General features: G+C 43.2%; 3 protein-coding genes across 5 annotated transcripts; all 3 read left to right on the top strand.

Moving 5' to 3' along the window:
- The first annotated feature begins 570 nt into the window (after positions 1–570).
- Positions 571–3,011, top strand: LOC138635618 (tripartite motif-containing protein 16-like). 2 transcript variants are annotated; one of them, XM_069723189.1, is made up of 2 exons: positions 571–2,167; positions 2,974–3,011. In XM_069723189.1, the coding sequence occupies exons 1-2, from the start codon at positions 571–573 to the stop codon at positions 3,009–3,011; spliced, it is 1,635 nt and encodes a 544-aa protein (XP_069579290.1). The 2 variants fall into 2 exon arrangements, with proteins under 2 accessions (XP_069579290.1, XP_069579288.1); XM_069723187.1 differs by lacking the exon at positions 2,974–3,011 and having other exon boundaries at positions 571–2,202.
- A 58-nt stretch (positions 3,012–3,069) lies between these two features.
- On the top strand, positions 3,070–8,282 carry znf622 (zinc finger protein 622). 2 transcript variants are annotated; one of them, XM_069723191.1, is made up of 7 exons: positions 3,070–3,201; positions 4,147–4,726; positions 4,898–5,194; positions 5,510–5,672; positions 5,766–5,881; positions 6,907–7,050; positions 7,622–8,282. In XM_069723191.1, exons 2-7 carry the CDS (start codon positions 4,153–4,155, stop codon positions 7,753–7,755), a joined length of 1,428 nt encoding a protein of 475 aa, XP_069579292.1. In that variant the 5' UTR covers positions 3,070–3,201; positions 4,147–4,152; the 3' UTR covers positions 7,756–8,282. The 2 variants fall into 2 exon arrangements, with proteins under 2 accessions (XP_069579292.1, XP_069579291.1); XM_069723190.1 differs by having other exon boundaries at positions 3,071–3,201; positions 4,895–5,194.
- Positions 8,283–12,656: 4,374 nt separating this feature from the next.
- On the top strand, positions 12,657–25,405 carry marchf11 (membrane-associated ring finger (C3HC4) 11). The gene is made up of 4 exons (XM_069723192.1): positions 12,657–13,173; positions 18,068–18,223; positions 23,672–23,864; positions 24,414–25,405. Exons 1-4 carry the CDS (start codon positions 12,757–12,759, stop codon positions 24,734–24,736), a joined length of 1,089 nt encoding a protein of 362 aa, XP_069579293.1. The 5' UTR covers positions 12,657–12,756; the 3' UTR covers positions 24,737–25,405.
- The last annotated feature ends 807 nt before the right edge of the window (positions 25,406–26,212 follow it).

The following is a 26,212-nucleotide window of genomic DNA, read 5'->3' as shown; positions in this document are numbered from 1 at the left end:
GATAATACCAAACCGCATTCTGCAAGTATAACAACAGCATGGCTCCATAGCAGAAGGGTCTGAGCTGTGCTGCTCTGCCTGCAGTCCAGACCTGTCACCCATTGTGCATCATGAAAAGAAAAACATGACAAAGGAGACCCCAAACGTTTGAGCATCTGAAATCCTATATCAGGCAAGAGTGGGATCACATTTCACTTTCAAAACTCTAGAAACTGGTCTCTTCAGTTCCCTAAATGTTTACAGAGTGTTGTTTAAAGAAGAGATGATACAGCACAGTGGTAAACATGTCCCTGTCCCAACTAAATGGTGTTTTGAAAGGGGAAAGGAGTCGTGTTTTTAAAACGGTTACAAACACAATATCTCTCTCTAATTGTGAGGTCTAATATCCCCCCTCTTCTTTCTGTCCACATGTTTCCTTGTTCCCTCCCCCTTCAGATCTGCAGATTTAAGATGGGTGGAACCAACCTGGGCTGAACTATAAGAGCTGAAAAGCCTCATTTGCTGCAGAGTCACATGATGTTTACTTCAAGTGAAGTGAACCTCTCAGAGTCGCTGCTGCTAAAGGGTGAAATGACGCAGAAAGGAGTTCAGCTGGACCGAGGAACCATCTCTTGTTCAATCTGTGTGGATCTACTGAAGGATCCGGTGGCTATTCCCTGTGGACACAGCTTCTGCATGAGCTGTATTGAAACCCAGTGGAATAACATCTACAGCTGCCCTCAATGCATGAAGACGTTCACACCGAGGCCTGTCCTGGTGAAAAACACCATGTTGGCAGTTTTAGTGGAGGAGCTGATGAAGACTGGACTCCAAGCTGCTCCTGCTGATCACTGCTATGCTGGACCTGAAGATGTGGCCTGTGATTTCTGCACTGGGAGAAAACTGAAAGCTGTCAAGTCCTGTTTATTCTGTCTGGTTTCTTATTGTGAGAAACACCTTCAGCCTCATTATGATGTCGCTCCATTAAAGAAACACAAGCTGGTGAACCCCTCCAAGAAGCTCCAGGAGAACATCTGCTCTCGTCACGACGAGGTGATGAAGATGTTCTGCCGCACCGATCGTCAGATTATCTGTTATCTCTGCCCTGTGGATGAACATAAAGACCACGACACCGTCTCAGCTGCAGCAGAAAGGACCGAGAGGCAGAGAGAGCTCGAGGGGAGTCGAGGAAACGTCCAGCAGAAAATCCAGGACAGACAGAAAGATGTGAAGCTGCTTCAGCAGGAGGTGGAGGACATCAATCAGTCTGCTGAGAAAACACTGGAGGGCAACGAGAAGCAATTCACCCAGCTGATGCGTCACCTCCAGAAAAGAAGCCACGATGTGAAGCAGGAGGTCAGATCCCAGCAGGAAACCCAAGTGAGTCGAGTCAAAGAGCTTCAGGAGAAGCTGGAGCAGGAGATCGCTGAGCTGAAGAGGAAAGACGCCGAGCTGGAGCAGCTCTCACACACAGAGGATCACAACGAGTTCCTGCACAACTACCCCTCAGTGTCAGCACTCAGTGAGCCTACAGACTCATCCAGCATCCATATCCGTCCTCTCACCTACTTTCAGGATGTGACAGCAGCTGTGTCAGAGGTCAGAGATAAACTACAGCAAGTTCTGAGTGAAGAATGGAAGAAGATCTCAGTGTCAGTGAATGAAGAGGATGATTTACTGTCACAACCAGAACCAAAGACCAGAGCTGAATTCATAAAATATTCACAAAAAATCTCACTGGATCCAAACACAGCCAATGCACAGCTGTTATTATCCAACGGGAACAGAAAAGCGACAGTAATGAATCGTCACCCAGACAGATTCAGTGAGACGTGTCAGGTCCTGAGCAGAGAGAATCTGAACGGACGTTGTTACTTTGAGTTCGAGTGGAGATGTGGAGGTTTCGTAGCAGTCGCATACAAGAATATCAGCAGAGCCGGGAGCTGGAAGGAAAGTGGATTTGGACACAATGACAAATCTTGGGCATTAGATTGTTTCAATAACATCTTTTGGCACAACAACATCAAAACTCCCGTCTCAGGTCCTCGGTCCACAAGAGTGGGGGTGTACCTGGATCACAGTGCAGGTACTCTGTCCTTCTACAGCGTCTCTGAGACCATGACTCTCCTCCACAGAGTCCAGACCACGTTCACTCAGCCGCTCCACGCTGGACTTTGGCTTTACTTCAGTGAAGACACTGCTGAGCTGTGTAAACTGAAATAAACTGAAAAATGTTCAGATTGCATTGGGTTTAAAAGACCAAGTCCAGATCACTTTTTTCTTCCCTTCCCTTTAATTAAATTTTTTTTTATATATAATCAGATCGTATGCAGATGGAGAGTATTTCCTTCATAAAGTAAACTATTGTTGTATCTCAGTCTTATTGCCTGGTCCTTCTGCTTGTGCTTTTATTTTGTTAAATTGAGTTTGCAATTATTTGTTTCCTTGGCAACAACTCCTAACATATTGTAATAAAATAATTGATATTAAAAATCAAAACAAAACAGTTGGACATTTCCCCCTGTGACTAAATGATTGAAACCTGTGTGTTAATGACCTGACAACACAGATGCATGTCAATGAAACACATTATCATAACCAATAAGTTTCATAAACTCTATAGTTTGGGTTTGAAAGTCATATTTTGACAGAGATCCAGTGTTATAAAACACTATCTATCTATCTATCGATCTATCGATCTATCTATCTTGCCAGAAATTCACGCTAGAGCGAGACATGTCAGAGGAAGCTGGGAGTTGAGGAACTTAATCAGGGCAGGGAGTGTTATTGTTATTGCAATACTTGAAAGAAACAGGATTTAGTAAAATAATTTAGTTCACTGAATTGGTACAACCTTTATTTTCTTTTTTAGTTTTTTTAATCTATTTAATTTAATTTAATTTTTTTAAATTTAATTTAATTTAATTTAATTTAATTTAATTTAATTTAATTTAATTGTATTTTCCCCCCTGTTTGTTTATAAAGGGGGGTGAGGGGGGTCGGTAACGCTGGTCCACACTCCTATACAGTAGGTGGCGGTAATGCGCCTTCCTTCAGCTGTGGATGCCATCCGCCATAAAACGGCCGAAGAAGAAGTTCACCAGGAAGTTAGCCTCGTGCGTGGAGGTGGTTGTTTTCGCGGCAGGAACACGCAGTCACAAAAAAAAGAGACAGAGATTAGAAAAACACTTTTTATTCGGAGGAGCCAGCTTCACTGAACAGGTAAGTGAAACCCCGGGGGGTCGGCGGCTGTTAACGTGCTGCGGCTCGTCTTCGTAATTCCCGTTAAGAGTCTTTGACATGTTGTTAGCAGCTGTTAGCAGCTGTTAGCTCACGCTACGCTAACTCTGCAAGCGCGCGAGCTTGCGTAAGTTTGAGGTCGTTTTAAAGTTTAACGTTACGGAACAAATTGGATGTTATTATTGTTTTTTATTTGCGTAATAACAACTTTATTGAACAAGATGTTCACATTTGCAAACAGCGGAGACAAGTTCTCGTTATTTCGTGCAGAAAAGGTGATCGGACAGAAGAAGAACAAATAAAAGTACAAGATATATCAAGTAAATAAACACAGATGGGAGAAGATATACACATAAAAAACAGGCTGTTAATCCTCTTCAAGAATGTCTTCATACAGTTGGACAGTTTTCTTACTTCTCTCAGTATTAATTCGTTTAAAAGTCTTTGATGAATCTTTAAATTCACCCAAAATCTGGAGATCTTTTTTTTTTTTTTTACATTCTTATATTTGAAAAAAAAAAATTGCCATGAAAATTAATATTATTAATATTTATAACCAACATTTCAAACCCAGCGTGTCGGTTTATGACATAAACGATTTAAGCGTCAAACTACACCAACAAGATAAAAAAAAAAAAAGATTAAAAACAAAATAAGGGCTCCAAATTTACAAGTAAGAGAACGACGAATTAAAATGAATGCGTGAGTCTCAAATTAAAAGTATATTTAACGGTTTGTTTTATCTTTTCAGTTGCAAACCAAGCAATTTTGGGGATTTTTAAACATACGTTTAATTTAACCGAAATTGTCGCAGTGAGGCGCAAAGCGGAAGAAAATGGTGAATTATTGCTCCCTGTGTCCCTCAAAACTGGTGTTTTTTAGGTTTTTTTTTCCTGCTGTTAATAAACCTGACTTGACTCTTTGCAGGTCGTCATGGCCTCCTACACTTGCATCAGCTGCCGGGTGACGTTTGCCGACGGCGACTTCCAGCGAGCGCACTACAAAACCGACTGGCACCGCTACAACCTGAAGCGCAAGGTGGCCGACATGCCGCCCGTCACCGCCGAGAACTTCCAGGACCGCGTGCTGGCGCAGCGGGCCGCCGCCGAGCAGCAGCTGACCGAGGCGGCGGCCTCCGAGGGCTGCGACGTCTGCGGCAAGAGGTTCGCCAGCGCCAACGCCCGCCAGAACCACCTGGGCTCCCACAAGCACCAGCAGGCCGAGAGGCGGGCGCTGCTCGCCGCCCGGCGGAGGGTGGAGGAGATGAACGAGAAGAACCTGGAGAAGGGCCTCGGCGACGAGAAGCCCGACCGCGACGCCAGGAACGAGGCGCTGCAGCAGGCGCTGAGGGACGGGCGCAGGCCGAGCCCGGCGGAGGCGGCGCAGGAGGGAGGGGCGGCGGCGGCGAAGCAGAGGGCGGAGAAGCCGGAGAAGGCGCCGAGGATGATGTGGCTGGAGGAGCAAGCCAAGAGGAGGGAGAAGGAAGAGGGAGCCACGGCGGAGGAAGGTGACGAGGAGAAAATAAAACCAAATGTACTTCCTGTTGTCCGATAGTCACTCGTATCAGAAACTGGCCTCGATATTATTATTATTGTTGTTGTTGTTGTCAAAATCTTGTGAAAATAGCGATTTGGATTTCGATGTTAATTTATTTATCTTTTCAAAAATGTTCCAGAAGACTGGGAGGACGTCGACGAGGAGGAGGACGAAGACGACGACGGCGAGGAGGAGATGGAGGAGGAGGACGTCGACGGCGAGGAGACGGCGCACCGGGGGGAGGACGGCGACCCGGCGGCCTCGTCCGACCCGCGGCCCGCGGCTCTGCCCGGCTCCATCCCCGTCGCCGACTGCCTGTTCTGCTGCCACCACTCCAAGTCGCTGGTGAAGAACGTCGCCCACATGACCAAAGTCCACAGCTTCTTCATCCCCGACGTGGAGTTCCTCGCCGACCTCGGCGGCCTCGTCCGTTACCTCGGTGAGTGCGAACGCAAAGAGGGGGAAGAAAAAAAAATGCTGAAAAGGCCGATGATTTGCTTAATCGCTTCATTTTATGTTGTTTAATATGTCACAAAGTAATGAAAGCGAGGATTCACCGCCACCGTTTACACCTGAAGATATAATTACATAAAAACACGGGAGACACAACTCGACCGTGTTGTCGTTGAGTTTTGTATCGAAAAAAAAAAAAAAATCATTCCAATTTATTTTGTTTTCACGTTGATTCACGTGGGACAAAAAAAAAAAAAACACTTTACAGACCATAAATTAGAAATTGTTCTTGTGTTTGCAGGAGAGAAGGTCGGCGCCGGCAACGTGTGTTTATGGTGCAACGAGAAGGGGCGCTCGTTTTACTCCACAGAAGCAGTGCAGAGTCACATGACGGACAAGAGCCACTGTAAACTCTTCACGGACGGCGACGCCGCTCTGGAGTTCGCCGACTTCTATGACTTCAGGTAAAACAAATATAATAATAATAATAATAAAGTTTTATCCTCTTTACGGTGAGCCGAGAATAAAATGAGGACCCGCCCCCCCCCCGCCAACAGGAGCAGCTACCCGGACAGGAAGGAGGTAGAGGACGCTGAAATGGACGACGAAGAGCTGCCCGGCGACAAAAATCTGGAGTACGACGACGACCTGCTGGAGCTGACTCTCCCCTCAGGTGACTTATGATGAGATAAAAAGAAAAAGAAGTGCGTTGAAATGTTTTGGGCTCAAAGGCGAATAAATCTGGAGCTGCCATTAGACTCGAATAACACCCACCCAAAAAAAAAAAGGGCGTCGCCATATTTGTCTTATTGTCAGTGCAGTCAGCAATTTTTTTTAATTATACCAGTCATCTGCAGAGAAACCGAAGAAATACATTCATTCATATTTTTCTGTTATCTATATTCCAAATGCATTAAACTATTTAGAAGTGGCTGTAAATCTGACCGTAACCAGTCCAGGCACTTAAATGCTGCATCCTGCCGATAAGTAAAGAGTCTGAGCTGATTATTATCGAGTATTAATTATAAATAACAGAAGTGTTCATTTAGAAAAGCGTAAATGAACCACTGAAGCCAGCAGGTTTACAAATTCTGGAAACCATTTCACAAATATTCCAAAATATTCTCCTGGTATCAATTTAAACTGTTTTTTTATATTTAAAATCCCCTTAAAATTATTTTCAGTCAGGAAAAAAAAAACAATTAAAATTTTCAGTAGACTTTTAACATTTTATTGAAATAAATAGACAATCAATTGGTGGAAAAAAAGTACAATTTCAAAATTAAAAATACTAAATTTACAGAGTATGAAAATAATTGTCAAACGGTAAAAATAATCTTTGAAATAATGTGCATCTAACAAATAATAAAAAACAACAACTTTTAAATGGAATTTGAAATTTATTTTGTTGTTAATTGTGCCTTTTTAATTGAATTTTTGTTCAATTTTATTTATATAGTGCCAAATCACAAAGCTGAACTTTACAGCATTTATACAGAGCAATTCAACAATTCCCACAAACCTCCAACAAGAACCAGGCTCAGAGGTGGGCGGAGCCTCTGCCTCGACCCGAACGGGAGCAGGGAGAGAAAAGGACGGCGTAGAGATCCCAAATGAGATTGTTTTAAAGACTTGACCAGTCTGATGGACCGTGGGTTCGTGTTTCTGACGGACTCCCATCATTTTGTGTTTCTTCAGGTGCGACGATCGGCCACCGCTCCCTCATGAGGTACTACAAGCAGCGGTTCGGAGCCCAGCGAGCGGTGGCGCTGGCCCACAACAGGAACGCGGTCGGCAGGGTCCTCCGGCAGTACAAAGCCCTGGGATGGGGAGGAGACGGAGGTGAGATCACGGGGGCGTGTGAAATAAATATTTTAACGTCACCTTGCGCTTAATGGTTTAAACTGTTTTTCGGCGCCGCCAGCACTTCCTTCCCAAAGATGACCTTCAGAATAAAAGCATCAATAATTAGTTAAACTTCATTAATTCCTTATTAATTGCATATGTGCGTGATATTCTCTATTTTTTAACTTTTAATTCATTCTTTCAGTGGAAAAAAAATAAAAACGATTCACGACCGTGTGACCTTTTATAGAACTTATTGAGTGATTGACAGCTCTTCGCGGTGATTCAGGAAAACTCACCGAACTTGTAAAACTAAACCTGGTTGTCTTTGTTTAAAACATTATAAGCTTTCTTGAAGTTGAAACTTGATTTTCACACCTGTGGCTTTGCGGCATCTTAAAACTGGGAACCATTTTTAAATCAACTTTTACCTTTCCTTTAATATCCATTAAAAAAAAAAGGTATTTTCTCCCCTGCTGACCAGCCCACAGTGAATAGTGTAGTAAAGGGCGCCCCCTTGTGTTCACTCCTCATTTACTCCCACAATAACTCTCTCTCCTCCCCCTAGGCAACGGCTCCTACCACCAGAAACAGAGAGACATGCAGTACGTCCAGATGATGAAGTCCAAGTGGATGCTGAAGATGGGCATGAGCAACAACACCACCAAGCAGAAGCACTTCAGAATCCAAGTTATGTTCTAAACTGGGAAAAGCTATAAACTGAAAAAAGGAAGAAAAAAGAAAGTCGCCCGGACCGGTCGGCTCGACAAAAACTAACGATTAACTTGCAGCGGACGACGGATCGGTTGGCGGGAAGAAAAACTCAAAAACGAGCGCGTTGTGTTTAAATGGAGTTGTTGGTTTTTAGGTTTGAAGACTGCAGCAAAAAAAAAACCAACAACCTCGGAGAGAGAAACTTTCACTGAAATCTTACACATGAAAAGCGGTCGCATTATTAATTTTTTTAGTTTTTTTTTTAAGATATCCAAACTCGCCCATAGGAGCGCTTTAAAACCTGCTTTCAAATTCACTGCTAAAAAAAACACAAGTGGAAATCATGAATCACATTTCATAAAACGTATTGATTGTATTAAAAGCTGCAGTAGATGAACGTTACGGACTTGTTTGACCATTTTGGACTCGATTAAATAACACTTTTTTTTTTTTTTTTTTAAACTAATGACATGATATCGTAACGTATCCAACCAAATAAATGTGTTTAATATTTATTGGATAAAGCGGCCGTCTTCCTTAAATAATGTTGAATAACTGTATTTTTTGAGCTTCATCTCCGTCATCGCTGTGGTTTCTCCTCGCGCACGTCAGATTTACCGATGACTCATGATGTCATCGAAAGCCGATCGGGGGGCGGGGGGTGCTCGGCAGGATGCTGACTCCACCGCACTGACTCATTAATGAGCTCAGTTACTCCATTTGTTTTGCGGCGCTCCACTTTATCTTTTGGCAGCCGCTCCACTTCCTCTTTATTTATTTCTTTTTTTCCCCGAACGAGGCCGAGAGAGTGTTTTGTCGGTTTCAGGGGTCTGAGGGCACTCTGCCCGTTTCACCGCGCACGCCGCTTGTTTGACGGGAGTCGACAGGAGAAAAATGGAGGGGGGGGAGGGGAGCGCAGACAGGCCGACGGCGAGCAGGAGACTTAATTGATCGGGACGACTCGGGGTGGAGTGTCCGCGGGCGGATGGCCGAGAGGCATTAAGCACTGGTGGAAGTCAGCGGAGGAGGTGACGGTCGGACCGGTCATCTGCCCGTTGATTTAAAGAAACTCAACTCAAAGTTTTGTCATTTATTTGCAGACAGCAGCTCCTCTTTTACATCACTTGAAGTAAAGGTTTTTTTTTGTTTTGGTTTTATTATATATATCTTAAAAAATGGCCTGATTGGACAGATTTGAGAACTAACTGGACTCGGTCCTGATATTGCCGCCCCCCACACACACACACACCTCCTCCTGTTTCCAGGAAACACTTTTCTTTTCTTTTTTTGTCACGCTATCAGCACGGCTCTCGAGTCGGTCAGTCAGTCCACCATTTTAGTCCAGATTGAACTATTTGGACGACCCTTTGATGAACTGGTGTTTAATTTTATGCCGATATTAATTTTCACTTTTTCCTCTTAGCGCCACCGTGAGGTCGATATTTGTGACTTTGAGTGAAATCTCAACAGTTATTGTTTGACTTGCTTTGAGATTTTCGCAGATATTTATGGGATCTTGGGATAAATCTTTAAAACGTTAGTGATCCACTAACTTTTTGTCGTGTCATCAGGTCTAAATTTTAATATCTTGTGAACAAATACTTGCAAAACTAATAACATTCCCATCAGCTTTATTCTGGATTTAAATGAATGAATTTCATCATTATCATTCAACGTGATTGTGGCGGCAGACTTTTCAATTTACCACACTTTTGTCGGACTTCCTTCCGGGTCTGAAAAATGGCTCCGATGCAAGAAGTGCCTTAAAGCTGCAATACCACCGAGTGCCACTAGAGGTCAGCTCCAAAAAAAAGCATTAAAAGACAAAATTATTGACTTTTTGAGAGAAGTTGAATGGGAGTCTATTTTTTTTGGAGCCAGCCTCTAGTGGCACTCGGTGGTACTACTACTTTATAGACACTCTTATGATTTCCACTTGTTTATAACTGATGAATAAACCATCAGTAAAAGATTTATTGACCGCTGATGGAGCATGAAGTCAACTGGTGACAAATCAAAACTGTTCTATTCAGACAAATCAGATTTGGTCATTTTAAGTTTATATAGTACGGCCCTTTATAAAAAAAACCCCAAAAAAACAGGTCTTTTAAATTCGACGGATGGGACGTCACGCTGTCAGACGGAAGGTGAAACCCAAAAAAGTCCATTCGGAGACGTCCTCGGTCGGCCCTCGCCGCTCTCCAAAACGGAGGCAGCTCCGCCCGGCCGGCCCTCCCTGCTCGCAGCACGAACCCGGTCTCCCTCCCGGCCCTGGGGACCTGGTATTGATCGGTGCCTCGTAGGTAGTGATTGGACATGAGTGGATAATTTCCTTTGCTGCATTAGAGTCCATTACTGGCCCCCGCTCCCCGGAAAGCGATAGACATCCTCAAAAGAAAAAAAAAAAGGGAGAGAGAAGATTCTTCTTGGAAAAGCAGTCTCCTCTGACACATGATTGGCCGGCCGAGGCTCCTCCAACTTTATTATCAGGTCCATTTGGAGAATGATAATAAGATACTGGCCAACAGCAAGGGGAAGGTCCCTGGCAATGAATGAGACATTTTGTCCCGTTTCTAAATCCTGGAGGACTGACGCCATATGTGTTCATCAGGGAAAAAAACCCAAATCATCTGTCCTCTTTAAATATAATATATAGGGCTTCATTTATGTTTTATTTAGGGATGATTTGTTGATCTTGCAGCACCGTCGTCCTTCATTTATACCTTCAAACAAATTCCCAGCTGAGTTTTTAACCTTTACGATCCGACTCTTTGTCCCCTTGGGGACCACAGGAAGGACACAAAAAACAAACAAAAATTTTTATTAACAGACTTTCCCTTTTTTTTTTCCTTTTGGTTTTTCTGGACATTTGATGCAACTAATAATATCTTAAAATATGGCTAAAGTTAAAAAAAAAAAATCCTAATAGAAGGAACAAGTATGGTTTATTTTGAAATTATTTTTGTTTACGAAACATTTAACAGCTCTAAACTCATATAAATAACGATGTGGATTATAAAAGAGGCTGTAGACTCAGATTTTGTTCCTGACCTGTAATTACAAGCTAATTAAAAAAAAAAAAACCAACAGCCCACTTTTCCCTTTAAAACCCCTACGGAGGCGTTAAATGTCCCTTTTGACTACAACTGTTTCAGACCAATAATAATTCCTCACAATGGGCCGCCGTAGGAATAAGTTATGCAACATCTGTGTGCTCATAATAACACCTTAAGGTTTGTAATGTACTGCAACCCTCAATGGTAAAACTGTTATGGCTCATATCGGAAGATTTTATTGCTGAATAACTTCATAATGTAAAATAATAATATTTGGATGCAGCTTTTTAAAATCAAAGATCGGCTGTTTCTCTCCATTTTGTATCATTATAAGCTTAATACCTTCAATTTTACCCTTTAAATTGATTTTGTTTTTACCATTTTCTTTGCCATTTGTCTTAACCATGAAGTCAATCCAAAAAGTACAATTGCTTCCAAACCCCATTTAGAAACCCGGCGATTTAAGCCCCCGGCGGCACAGCCAGCCTTGCCGGATCAACGTCCAGTAAGAAATGACTTTGTTTTGGTCGCCTGCAGACGAATATTTCTCGATTTGAAGGACTCTTCTTTGCTGATGATGACCAACGCAGCTTTCTTCAAAACTACCAAGTTCCTGTTGTCGTCGGAGGAGATAGAGAGTAAAGAAAAACTATGTCCAGATCCATTTTCGTCACTTTAACGATGTCTTCCCAAAAAGACACTTTTCCAGTAAAATCGGAGACCCCCCCCCTCCCCGAAGCCTCCTTCGGTCCCTGTGGAACCACCAGAGAGACTTTCTCACCCTGAAACACCATCAGGAGTATCCTAAGGGCCCTTTAAAAGAAACACTCAGGCCCCCATCAGGACTCCCCGATGATTGCCAAATCTTTTTTTATTGGACTATATTTAAATAAGGCTTCGTTTGACCTTCAGAGAAACCAGGCTTGTGAGAGGTTTGTAGCTCAATCATTTATGGGCTGAGGGAAGCTCTTTTAAAATTCAGACAGGATGAAGCCACCACCCCTTGATAACGATGCTATCAGCAACCCAGCAGGTTGACCCCCTTTAGCACGGGGAGGGAGCTGCGGGTCGCCACATCTCACCACATAAACGACTCCCTGTGGCAGGCAGGCAGGAGGACGCACGGACCGACCGACCGACCGACCGACCGACCGACCGACCGGGCCGGGGCTTGCTGAGTAGGATGCAGCTCATCTCTCTCTCTCCGTGTCTGCATGCGTGGGTCTGGAAACTTATCTCCTCCATCATATTAATGGGATGATAATGTGATTGATTGGTCGTCACCCCCCCCCCCCCCCCCCCCACGGGGAAATGATCTTTTCTGCTTCCTGACTCAGCAGAGAACTTGCAACGGACTTGTTTTTTTTTTTGTTTTTGTATTTTGCTCAAGAGCCCCTCAGCAGGGTGATACCGGGTTGTCCCGTGCACAGGATTGGGTACCCTGCCACTGCTGTGTTGCCATCGGCTTCCTCGACGGGGACTAAAAGAGGCGGTGGAGGAGGAGGAAGGGAAGGGAAGGGGGAAAAGGGGAGGGGGGGTATAGGCGCTTCAGCACCGGCTGCGAGTCCCCGGTGCGATGCGTGGAGGCTGCTTGGAAATGCTCCCCGGGTCTCCGGAGCGCATGAGGCGGATCCAGCCCACCGACGGTCCGCAGCACCGGGGGGCTTCCGGCCGCTGATCTGCAGACTGGCGCCGGGGCTGCCGCGCTTGTAGGGTTCGGCTTACAGGAGCGCACGGCTCGGTTTCGGAGGCGGATTCGCCGACAGCATCCGTGATCCCGGAGCACCGAAAGGCTGCATCACACACACACACACACACACACACACACCCCCTCCGCCCCCCCGAGTCGCAGTCGTCGGTGGTGAATACGAGAGCGAGCGCGTTTTGGGTTGAACATCTATGCAATTTTTATTTGGACTCTTTTCATTTTATTATGAGCACAGAGGAGGGAGAGGCGGGTCCAGCTCGTGGGGAGGCGAGGGAGGGCACAACCAGCACCCACCGCCGCCACACCTGGGAGGAAGGCGAACCGCGCGGCTCCCAAGGACGTCCGCACCCCGACGATGAGGACGAGGCACGGCAAGGAGAGGAGGAGGGGGGAGAAGAAGAAGAAGAAGAAGAAGAGGAGAAGAAGGAGGCAGAGGGCTGCCGGGAGGGCCGGAGCTGCAGTGATGCGTGTGGAGGCAACGTAGAAAAAATCAGCGAGGAGAACAACGGGGGGAATTTCTCCGTTGAGGACGGGGAGGTCGGGGGCACATCCTGCAAGGCGCAGGCGATGCACTCAAACTGCAGCAGCGAGAACTGCATCCCCACTCCCAGCTGCCGGATCTGCTTCCAAGGCGCAGAGCAGGTACGTGGGCCACTGACCTTTTCCTGACACCAGCGTGTGTGTGTGTGTGTGTGTGTGTGTGTGTGTGTGTGTGTGTGTGTGTGTGTGTGTGTGTGCGCGCGCGCGCGTGCGCAGGACTTTGATATCAGATCTGTCTCTGGTCAACTCATTGAAAAAGTCCTGTTTTTTTTTTGTGAATGGTGAAAGTTGAATTAAAGGTGAGGGCACGGAAACTGATCGGCTGACAGCAGCTACTTGTCTCGTGTATAAAAAAAAAAAAAAAAAAAAAAAAAGAGGTGCACCTGCTGAGTGGAGGCTTCACCTGATTACACGGGTTTCAGTTGTGAAACGAGCCAATCAGAAGCAAGACGCGAAAGTTGTATTGACTGGCAGCTTACAGGGCGCTGTCCATGGTGCTGAAGTCACCTCTTCAGAGAGCTCTGTAGGACTTCGATTTATAGGACTTATTCTTTCAAGCAGACTTACTGGTGGTGAAAACTAACTGCATTTTTTTTTTTTTTTTTTTTTTTTTTTTACTCATTTATCTGACAGCCTGTTACTTTCTAGATTAAATGTTTTTTTTTTTTTTTTATTATAAAACATTGCTTTAAATCCACCAGAATATAAAGCAGATAAATTAGCCCTCCTTTGACATTAAACCTTTGCATACAGAGTAACACATCAGTATTAAAACACAATACCATAATATACTGTATAATGTCTGTAACACTAAAGCAATACTGCACAAGCAGCACTTTCTTTCAACAATATTTTATAATAATTCAAAGTCTTACCAAAGAAAAAGTATAATGCTAAGTTTTAAGTGTTTCTTAACACTGTTGTAGAGCTGCTTTTTACTTAAATTAATTATCTAAACTCTCCCTTTAGCTATTGGGAGTTAGTACTGAAGACAACATTTTGAAATTCTGAAACCATTTCTAAACATAACGCAGTGTCTTGTTTCTGTAAAAAACTGAAACCACACTGATCCAACCACACGCCACTTCCGCCATCGTCGTAGCACCGGCGCACGGATGGATACAGGATAACCAACCGCGACTAATGTTTGTGGTGTTCCCAATAAGTTGCCAATATTTGGGTATTTACCAAAATAAACCCGCTGACGGTTATCTGGAACCCTGTGGAGGGTCCCTGGAGGCCCTCAAAAACTCTTCGCAAAAAAATAAACCACAAAGAAAAAAATGATGATTCATTGTGGAACATGATTCAACACACGATATCTCCCATGAAAAACTTCACACAGCTAAAATGTCACTTCAGCACCACGGACAGAGCTTTTTAAAGCTCAGTTGACCCCATTAGTCGACATAGACGGATGAAATATTTCTTCATGGGCTGCGTTTCTCTCCACTTTCATTAAATATATATATAAATAGTCAGAGAGAACAACTTACTTTCAATGAAGGAAGGCTGAATTTGACTGAAATTTATGTAAAAACAACAACCAACAAGCATTTATCTTAAATGCAACTTCACTGGTTTATGATTTTTTTTTATTTTTTATACTTAGTAAATTATGTCTTTTCAGATAGATATGTATACGGCCAACAAGCTTCGGTCCGTTTAGTTTATTCAATTTATTTATAGCAGGGACCTTGTACAAAATAGATTAATCCCAAAGAGAGGAAAGACGCTTTGTGCCAGATTTAGCAGCGGGCTAATTTCCATCTGCAGTTGGTGGACAGGTGAGAGGAGGCAAACACAACGCAGAGCAAAAACCTACTATTTCTACTGACACACGCAACAAAGACAAACTCCACAGGAATAAACAGAAAAACCAAAGATTACAGTTCAACTTACTGTTTTTCCGCCTTTTTAGTCGAATACAAACAGATGTCACGTGTCCGTTATTCATAAAAACACAACTTTTAGTTTAAGGGTAGTTTGCAGCGTCACCGACGGGTACATCAATGAACTTTTAAGGTGTAAAATGACTCAAATATTTACTTCCTATCACACTGATCTTAAAGTATCATGAAAGAAAACTCCGTTCCAAAACATCTTTGTACAACGAGATCCTGAGAACAGCTTCTTCAACACACAGTAAAGAGGTCGAGGTTCAGAGGTCAACATGCCTTTATTCTAACTCAGGGATAATTATGATAAAGTAACATAAAAAAGTCAAATCAATACTTTCCAAAGTGCAGAAAAGGTGTTTTATTGTTCTACAGGAGCTCAAATCTTGAAGCGTTTTTTCACTGTTGGCGACACTGAGAGCATTTTTCTGTTTTTGACAGCAGTTTTCAGCTCTTTGGAAATAAACATAAATTTATCCTCCCAGGAGACACGTGGGTGTCGATGATCAGTAATGCAACCAAAAAAGCCATTGCTGCTCATTCATTCCAGTGCTTAGTCATGTGTTTGTACGTTCACTGACGAGTTAAAGGAGCTGCGAGCTGCTCTGAAAATGTTAATATACCCTTTTTTTTTTCTTTTTTTTTTTTTAAAGAAATGTGTTCAAACCTAAATCCAAAACATCCGAGGCTGATTTAAGGACAAGAGAAAGCGAGGAAATGGACACGAAAACACACTCCAAGTTCTTTTTAAAACGTGTTGACGTGTTGAATTGATGTTGAATTGATGTTTCATCCCAAAAAATTAACAAACCAAAAAATGCATAAGTTTATGAGCGCAGCATCTTTCAAACGAGAAAATTAAATGTGCTTTAAATAAAGTGAAGAAATGCACTTAAAGCAATAAAAGCAAACGACACAATAAAAACAGTGGCACTGATTGACAGCGTTATTTTCGTCGCTCACGAAGTGCTAGAATACTTGTGAAATGTGTTGCGTCATCACAAAATCGGCGCTTATCTCGATATCAATTCGAGTCAAGGTCTCGTCAAAGACGACGAAGGTAAAACTGTTCATCATATTCAGAGGACTCGTCATCCGTTTCCTGCATCACGAACATTCGTCCCGGAGTCTTAAACTGTCCGCAGGTCCTCCCGGAGGTGGACGGACAGATGTGGACCTGCGGGGGACGAACGGACTCTGAAATCTGACACTTCGCAGCCTCGTTTTTTTTTTTTTTATTCGTTTTTTTTAGGGCTCGTGATGGCGAGTCGTCCCTGCTGCCGGAGTTTAAAGGCAGGAGAGAAGGAGAGAGGAGTCGGGGCGGTAAACGTCTAAGTGAATATCCTGTCTACCAGAGCTAATCTAATCTCTCTGCCTCCGGGTCCAGACTCATATTTGATTCTGATACGAGGCTGCAGGCGGGGTGAGCTCACCCAGTTATCAAGACCACTGTAAAACTGAAATTAGACACTTTTGAATATTCATTTCTGAACATATAAACAATAAAAATGGTATTAAACACGAGGAAAAAGAGGCTAAATCACCAGTCGGTGGAGTTTTTTTTTTTCCCCAATAATTTTTAGACGCCGTTGCTGTTTGATTTACAAAACCGAGGAAGGAGATAATTATAGTTGATCTTGTCTCAGAAAAGTCGACCAAACAATTTCTACTCGAAGTTCAGTTTCCCGCTTTTCCCGCAGCTTTCAGTCCCATCTGAGCTCTTCTGTCATTCCGAGCACGTCGAGGGCCTCTTTGTCGGTTTGTTTGAAGTTTGAGCTCGATGGTTTGTTCAAACATCTGTCGACGGCTGCTGTTGACGTTGAAACCCCGGCGAGATGAGCTCGAGGCTCACTCGCTGGATTATCCAGGAGCTCCGGGATAATCCAGCGAGTGAGACGTAGACGTAGACGTATTATAGTTATATTTCACTCATAAGTTGAAGCCTCGTTGACCTTGTCGTAGACTCCTGAATTCACTGGCCGTTTGTACCGAATGCCCCTTTACAGAAGTCGGAGATGTATTAAAATTGTCCTTGATGTTTTGTTTTTTATCAAACACTACTTCAGTGGATACTAGCCGACGGTTCATTCGGGCGAAAGCCTCCGAGGTCCTTTTTTAAACCAGCAAGGTTAATATGACACGATGAAAAACGAGCTCTCTGACCGCTGACCTTAATATACTATTAATATGCCACTCACGGCCCGGCCAGGCGGGTCAAAGCTGCAGTAATGGCTGCTTGAGGAATGCCTCGAGGAAGAAGAAGAAGAAGAAAAAAACAACATCAGAACAAATAGATTCGGCTGTAATGATTAATGTCCTGCTGCTTCCTGCCGTTAAAATATCCGCGAGTGGTTCCAGTGTTGAGAAATGATCATCGATCTGAGCGATGCCTGCGCGAGGCCCTCTTGGTGAACAAGCCGTGCGTTTTGTTTGATGCATGGCCTGCTGGGAGAAAAAAGGCCAAAACGAAAGGCGACCGCAAACACGATGATGGGAAAGTTTGACACGGAGACCTTGAAAAATGGAGGTGAGATTAATATTGGATAGATGGCTCCAGTATTGAGCCCAAAAAGCAGATCGTTCCTCTCAAAATCCTGACGAAAATAAAATTTTAAGTGTTTAATCCGTCACTGGTTCTACAGGAAGTGGTAAAAATAATAGAAACGCTGGACGAGATGTGAATATTAATCAGCTCGCTCCCAGTTTTTTGTTTCGCCGCTTCCTCATTTTTGTTGTTAAGAGTTTGTAGAAGTACAAAGATGGAGTGAAGCTAAAATGCAGAGAAAGGTTGGAGACCGCTGCTGTTCTGTCATTTCATTTCAATATTTTCTGTATTTTTACATTAATAAACGGAAAAGTCGGAATAAAATACCAAAAATTCAGAGGTGGGTTTTTGGATTCCGATTCCAGCGTTCGCGATTCGATTCTGTCGGAAGAGAAGTTTGTTTCCGAGTCGATATGTATTTCCTGACACTTCAACCTGAACCTAACTTCAACTCGAGCTAGAAGTTTTTCTTTTTCCTTTTCAGTCATTTTATCCCCTCAAATGAATCTCTGTTCATACTTAACACCCCCCCCCCTTTCCTTTCCGTTTCCAGGGCGACCTGTTGAACCCGTGCCGGTGCGACGGCTCGGTGCGTTACACCCACCAGCACTGCCTGCTGAAGTGGATCAGCGAGCGCGGCTGCTGGACCTGCGAGCTCTGCTGCTACCGCTTCCAGGTCATCGCCATCAACATGAAGAGACCCTGGCAGGTAACGACGGCGTTGAGGTTGTTCTGGCGGTGTTCGGATCGAATACAGCAGAGGTTTTAAACCCGATGACTCGGATATGACCGTGAAACAAGTATGACATCGTAGAAAGCTTTGAAGAATATCAATATGTGACCGGGTAATTGACCTCCGTTTGTACAGACTCGTCAGGCCTTTTTTTTTTTCTGTGTCACGTGACCTCCGCGTCCTCCAAACTGATACTCACTAGCACGTGTAGACCTCGCTAACACCAACCACGTTATTATTTTCTGGTTGCGTAGCCCATTTCGGAACTGAACTCTACAAATACGTCTCGTCCGTATAGGCGGGCGTCTAGAAGCCACTAGCGGCTAACAGTTTAGCGAGGTAGCAGCTAGACGATGCGCTCGCGTCAGTCAGACAAACGAATAAAAAACGGGTCCCGTCGAGAGTCTCGTGAAAATGACAAAATAAATTGTGAAATGCAGGTTTCAGCTAAAAGATGCCATCACGTTTTCTCTTTAAAATGTATTTTTCTCCGTTTTCTGGTGATCCTCGAAACAACGACTGTTTTTTTTGGAGATTGTTTGAGGGCCCGTGCGCTCGTCTGCCAGATGATGGTGGAGGAAAAGCGACATCTGGACGTGCACGCGTTTTAATTGACAACCAACGCTGTTTGCAGATTTGAACGAAAAATTGATCTGTAACCAAACTGCAGCCACTTCTTTTCTCTTTTTTTTTCTTTTTTCAGTGATAAAACCGTTGAAGTTACAGTTGTTGTTGTTGTTGTTTTTTTACAGTCGCTGATGTATCGACCCAGCGGTTAGATTTATGCTCAGAAAATATTCACAGCTTGTCCGTTGGAGAAAAGCAGCTGCACTGGCAAACTGACAACAACAAACCCACCTGCGTCTGCCAGAGCTGTTCTTCCCTTAAAACTCAGTTTCAAAACCCAAATGTGGAAAGTGTACTTCTTTTGTTACACACCTTTAAATAGAGCTTATTGGTTTTTTCCCACGAATGACTCGCCACTCGTAAGATTTAGAAAGAGTTGGACGAATCTGCTGATTAGGATGTAAACCCAGCAGAAACAGAGCTGCTCTGGTGTCCAGGATATAAACTTTAAGTTCATCTTATCAGCATGACAAAGCAGACCGACGAGCTCAATCTGAGCCGGGGAAAAAAAAAAAAAATACTGCTGTGCATTCGTTTGTCGCTCCAGGAAGTCGTGATTTACTGACGCACATTTGAGCAATCTCCAGGATTTTTTTGCACGAGATTGCAATTTTGCCAAAATTCCCAGGATTTTTCCTGCAGAGAAGTGACACTTTCAAAACAAAAGTCACTTTCTCTGCGGCGAAAAAAATGGAAGTGACAGCTGTAACCTCACTGCACCGCAGGCCTGTCAATCAAACAGACACGCCCCCTCCCAAAAAAACCTGGACTTATTGAAGCTTATTGTCTAATTAATGATGCATTATTTTCAGATCGATCTCCAGAAAACTGATAAGACAAAGTGACAAAATTTATTGACTTAAAATTTTATGAGAAGTTAAATGGGAGTCTATGGAGGCTTTTCGGAGACGACCTCTGGTGGCACTCGGTAGTATTGCAGTTTAAAACACTTCCGCTCATTTTTCAGAGCCGGAAGCTACGAACACTTTTATAAACGGTCTTTGTGACAGATACAATCAGGTTGCATTGTGGGAAGTGTGGGATCCAGTGTTGTCACATTATAGACTTTACATCGGGATGTATTTTCCTCTGCTGCTCTAATTTTTCTGTTTTAAAATGTGTTTTTTTTGCCTTTATGAAAGTGCAGCACTGAACCATGAAGCCGTTTCGCTCAACTAGAACAAAAAAAAAAAAAGCTCAAAATAAGGTAGCGCAGAGTTTATTTTCAAGAAAACACAGAAGCAACGATGGTCGTAGCGTCGACTCGTCAACCTGCACGAGCGCTTTTACGTTTCCTCTTCGCCGTCTGTTTCGGAGCGTCAGGATTTCCTTCAGACCTTCTTTTCCCTCCGAAGAGACTCCAGAGGGGCTTAAAATATCCGTTCCTTTCACCGAGGAACGTTTTCATATCTGCTTGCTGCAGATGGGAGTTGAGTCACCGGCAGACTGAGCAAACACACAGCCGAGGCTCCGAGCACGGCTTTAGTTCCCGTCTGCAAAGTCCGCCTTAAAAAAAAATAAAAAATAAAAATAAAAAAAAAAAAAGTCTGCAACCGCATTCGTCGTCAACAAATCTTCCGTCTGCGAGTTGTTGATTCTGTCGCTTCCTCTTCGGTCTCGCTATTGTCGGCTCTGACGCACGGACTCTCTCCTCCGCTCGTCCTCCTCTCTGACGTTCCTCATGGCCTCCCTCCACTTCTCCTTGGCCTCCTTCATCTCTTTTTCGGGGACGTTGCCGCGGCTGCAGCACGTTTTCAGAGTGGCCTGAAACTGCCCGGTCATGAGTTTGTATTGCCGCCTTCTGACGTGACGCGCCCGGCGGCGGCTGATGCGGTTTTTCAGCCAGCCGAGGGTCCCGCTGACCCGGCGGGACGCCGGCTGTGGAAGAACAGAAGGGAGACGGGAAAATGTTTTTTTAACATCTTAGACCTTCTTCGCATTGACGGATTTTCTTTCGTCGTCTTTGTGACTCTCGTGTTTTTTAGGTTTTTTTCGTACCTTTTGCGTCGTGATGCTGTTCAGAAATTTGCTCCAGCCGATCGACAGTCTGCCTTTCAGGGTTTGTGCCTTCACAGGGACATAAAATAAAAGATATAATCACACAAATTTCACATTAATCACATAAAATTTAAAAATAAATAAATCTGGATTTAAAAATTAGGACTTTAGGAGACTGTCCCACATTTGATTTAAGGAAGCGACAAACAGAAACATGTGATTTTAAAACAACTCACATTTGGAGCAAACTTGAACTGCTTTAACATTTAAAATGTAAAAACAGATTTTTATTTTTTAATTTTTTTCTAAATGAAGCATTGCAGCGGTAACATTGATAAAAGAAACCTCATGTAATGCACTTTGAGCTGCATCACTTGTATAAAAGGTCTAATACAAATAAAATGTATAATTATGATCATTTTAAGTAAAAGGACCTTTATACTTCTTCCACCGCTGTGATCTTTGATTTCTAGTGAGACATTTTGTTGCAGCCATAATGTAGTTTTTGGTTTGTTTCGTGTTCATTATAATACACGGGTGAATATATAGACATGCAGTTTGTGTGTTTGAACACTAGGTGGAGCGTTAGAGCAGGAAATGCATTTAGGTGAGCTTCAGGTGACATAATCAAACCTGAAACCACGTGAGAAGTTTACAAATAATCAGTTAACAACTAGACATCTGAAATATTTCACTCCCAACTAACACACAAGCTGTTTTTGTATGACGTCAGAAGACTTGGTAAACTACTGGCTTGTTAACAATATGTTGAATTGAAAAAGCTTGTTATGATGTTATTTGTGTCAAATCTTCATTTGAAAAGTAACTAAAGCTGTTTAGATAAACGAGGTGGAGCAGAAATGAAACGTAGTAAAAAGCGAAAGTACCTCGAGGTTGTACTCAAGTACTTGAGTACATGTAATTGGATACTTCTACTTGTGTTGCCGCACGTGCAGCATTTGTGAATTAAAATAAACAAAGCGGTTAAATGAATTGACTTTTGTTAGTTTACCATCTGCCTGAAGGATGCCTTGTCTGTGCGCACGCGCTCTCTCCAACCCGTGAATGACAGGGGCATGATGATGATGATGATGATGATGATGAGCGCGGTGAGGAAGCGTCTCCGCTGTTTTGGCAAGCGTGGACGTTATTTTTGAGGTCGTTAGCTTTGGTGGCTCTTCGCTCGGCGTCACGTGCACTGTTGATGTCGGACAGCGGTTCGATTCCGTTCTTGTGTTACGTCACAGCGGTCTGTGTTACGTCACAGCGGTCTGTGTCGCCGTCAGCTGAGTCTGTTAAGCTCTCACGTGCTGCTACTGCGGTTTTTGTGAGCTGCGCTTGATCGCGATCGATCACAAATATTGATTTTTTTAATTTTTAAAATTTTTTTTTTTACGGACTTTTAAATAAACACGATGATAACTTCGAATCTTGACCGGTTGTTTTCAAATATTATAAAAAGCTCCTTTTGCTGCATATATATATATATATATGGATACTTAAATCGATTTTTGCAATCTGTACATATTTCATAAAACCACTTAAATACATTGTTTGAGTAGCTGACACATTAAAGTTTGTAACCTGGCAAAATTGGCTTTTGCAGTGTAAATGACTTTTGATTTCCGGGGAAAATGATTTGATAATATATAATATGTACTGATGCTGCCTGGTTGTAACATGACTTAAAATATACATAATTGATCAATCAAATACTCGAAAATGAAAGACATTACACCTATCATTTACGTTGTAGTGACCGTTTGACAAAATCATATATATATAATTAGGCCTATATTTCTGACCAAATACCTTGATATCAATATTGCAACGATATTGTAGGGATGAAAAAATATTGACTCAATGAGATCAAGTGTGTTTCTACTGACTATTATTATTATTATTATTATTATTATTATTATTATTATTATTATGCAACAGATGTCAAGGTGTCACGACCGTCCCTGGTCAAAATGATTATTTATCTATTTATTATCAGATGGAAGACTTGTATTTCCCCCCTAAAATTGAACCTTACATATTTGTCATCATTAGAAAACGTGTCTGTCTCCACCAGAAATCAGGGTTTCACATTTTTTGTTGGTACAACACGTGGCGACCGCAGGCAGATCGTATACCATATAATCATAATAATAATAATAATAATAATAATAATAATAATAGCCTTTGTGCAATTCATTTAATGGACAACAGAGGAAATGCACATCAGTGTTCTTAAACCGGTCGTAAATGTACTAATGTGTGCACATTAATGTGGATGCATTACAAAAATATGTTTGCCGAGGCGACGATAAATATTAAGTCAATATTTTGAAAATCTATGTCGACCACTCATCCTATGTTTGTAGACGTTGTTCATAATGCATAAGATGTAACGCGAGTCCTTTCATTCATATGTTCTTACGGTGAATTATGAGCCGAGGTTGGATATTAAAATGTCTTTAACGTCGTTAAATGTAGTTATTCAGGGATCGGTGATATTTTTCTTTTTTGTTGACATCTTCAGTTCAACTGTCTGAAAGTCGAGTTCGAAATCTTAAATCATGAAAACCTTGAAATTCGCTTCGCGTTCGCGGTTCTCCGGTACGAAACGATGACGTCACGTAAACACGCGGGCTTTTTCTAATACTTTTTTTTTTTTCTTTCCAATAACTCCTCCGTGAAGATTCAGATTTTTCTCCTTAAATGACGGATGAAAAAAAAAATAAAATAAAAAAGGCTTCTTGTTCGTTGTTTTGTTTTTTTCACGCCTGTCCTCTGTCCTCTCGACGCGTGCAGTGGCAGTCCATCACCATCACCCTGGTGGAGAAGGTGCAGATCATCGCCGTGTTCCTGGGCTCGCTCTTCCTGGTGGCCAGCATCTCCTGGCTGCTGTGGTCGGCGCTCAGCCCGCAGGCCGTCTGGCAGCGCCACGACGTCCTCTTCCAGATCTGCTACGGCATGTACGGCTTCATGGACCTGGTCTGCGTAGGTGAGCAGCAGCGTAGAAACACAGTTGGAAAAAAAAAGAAACAGAAAAAAGGTGCACCTGATGAGAAAAAAAATTACAAATACATATACAATAGAAATAAAATGGATAAAAATATATATATATTTTTTTTAAAGTAAGACCAATGACTAAATACACAAACCACACACAAAAAATGTATAAATACAATTTGGGATTAAAAACCAACAGTGTCAGGTGCTATGACGTACGGTGCTACATTATTACAGGCTGGTGTTGAACAGCCAATCAGAATCGGCTTTTTATTGGTCAGGTATTTTTACACGTACAAGTACATTTTTAACTTTTTCTCTCAATTTACAAACGCAGAAACTGACATAAATAGACGTGCAAAGCATAAATAGATATATTTACAGCTACAATAAAAAACATGTATACAAACACCTAAACAATGGTGAAACTGAGTATATAATGAGATAAGACTTGGAGACCAAGAAGGCGAAGCTAGTCCTGACCGGTGGACTCGAGAGGACGAACATTTTCCATTCACGTTGTGCTTTGTCTGTGCAACAGGCCTGATTGTCCACGAGGGGGCGGCGGTGTACAACGTCTTCATGCGCTGGCGGGCCGTGAACCTCCACTGGGACGTCCAGAGCTACGACAAGGCCAAGGACATGGAGGAGACGAGCGCGGGCCGCTCCTCGCTGGCCCCCAGGACGCTTTGGTTGCCCCTGGCCACGTTGGGGCCGAGCGGGCCGCTGCACGCCACCCAGCTGGGGTCCCGGCCGTGGGCCTGCCTCTGCCTGGCGCCCTTCTGCCCCGGCCTGGTGCCCCGGAGCAACCTCGGCCAGGACGGTGACTCGGGAGAGGTCGTGATCCGCGTGACGTCGGTGTGAATGGTATTTACGCCAGGGACCAAAAAGAAAAGAAAAAGAAAAACGTCGGATGGGGTGACGCACGCTGGTGAGCGACGTTGGGGGGAGGGGGGGAAGTTTATACCCTTTGTTTTGCAGATTTTCCTCTTACTAATTGTTTTTCTAATGAGTTTGAATTGTTTCCTCTCTCTGGGGCCGGTCCTCAAGCCTTTCTCGACACTTAAGTAGCTCACGTGTTGCGTTGGTGCCTTTTTTTTTATGTGTCTCTCTCTCAGAAATAACATTTCAGTTCATTTGGTGGCGCAGACGGATCGAACCATCTTTTTCTTTTCTTTTTTTTTCTCAGATTATTGCGCAACAGTCCCGTCGTGTGTGGTAAAAGGACGGGAAAAGATTTATGTGTGTGTGTGTGTGTGTGTGTGTGTGTGTGTGTGTGTGTGTGTGTGTGTGTGTGTGTGTGTGTGTGTGACTGCTGTTGCATGGTCGAACCGGCACGATATCATTTAAACTGAACTTTGATTACGAAGAACGATTCGAGACCGTACTTTGATTCAAACCGTTAAAAGGTGGCGAGGTGACGGTTCCTTTGCAGCTGGAGGTGTCGTGTTAAAAAGTTGGTGGTCTGCGGGGGGAAATGTTTTTTGGACTACAGGGACTTTCTTTTCTTTTTTATTTCTTTGGACGAAATGCCGTAATATGACTTTTTTTTTTTTTTTTTTTTTACTGGCCAACATTGGCAGGAAGAGTAGTGTTGCCGCCGTTTCAGGCTCCATTAAAACATCCAGTACATGGTCATGAACAACCCCCCCAAACAGAAACGCTGTAAAACTAAAAGAAATGGACATTTCGTCTAATTATTAGACATGCTGTTGTATGCCGGATATCTGCACTGCACTTAAAAGTCTTCTTTGCTGTTCAAATACAACAAAAACAAACGTCAAATTTAAAGTGTGAAAACGCCTCCAGGTTCAGCCGTCCTCGTCACTCTTAGCTTTACTCCGTCATGGCACTGATTTCATTGTATGGATTTTTTTTCCCTCCGAAACTGCTGAAGTTTTTTTTATAGCTTTGTAACTTTACAACAAATATATCGGTTTTTTTTTTAGAAGACAGTATCTTTTCATGCTAGCATTTGACGGACAAGGACACGGGATTTACATGGATTGAAAATGAGCACAAAAACAACTGATGTCAGAAAGATATTGAGGTTTTAGTTTGCAGCAAAAAAAAAAAAAAAAATGGACAGTTTTAAAAAAAAGAAAAAGAAATGTCATTGTTACATGTCGTGTTTTCAGCGCTGTTATAAGCTGACGAGTGTTTGCTGCCACATAGGATTGATTCTCAGATGGTTTGTGCCGGTATAAATACAGCTATTGAGAAATCGTGTTTTTCCTGTCCGTATACCATTCTGTTGAGCTTCCGGAGCCCTGTGGTGTTTGGGGTTTGTGGGGTTTTTTTTGGGGGGGGGGGGGGTGGGGAGGGGGGGTTTGGGACTCT

Source organism: Brachyistius frenatus, unplaced genomic scaffold (genome assembly GCF_029030835.1).
Source record: "Brachyistius frenatus isolate BFR_SWC_R1_liver_20210118 unplaced genomic scaffold, ASM2903083v1 Contig_319, whole genome shotgun sequence".
Lineage (NCBI taxonomy): Eukaryota > Metazoa > Chordata > Actinopteri > Embiotocidae > Brachyistius > Brachyistius frenatus.
Note: the sequence above shows the minus strand (reverse complement) of the source record. Positions and strands in the feature narration are given on the sequence as shown.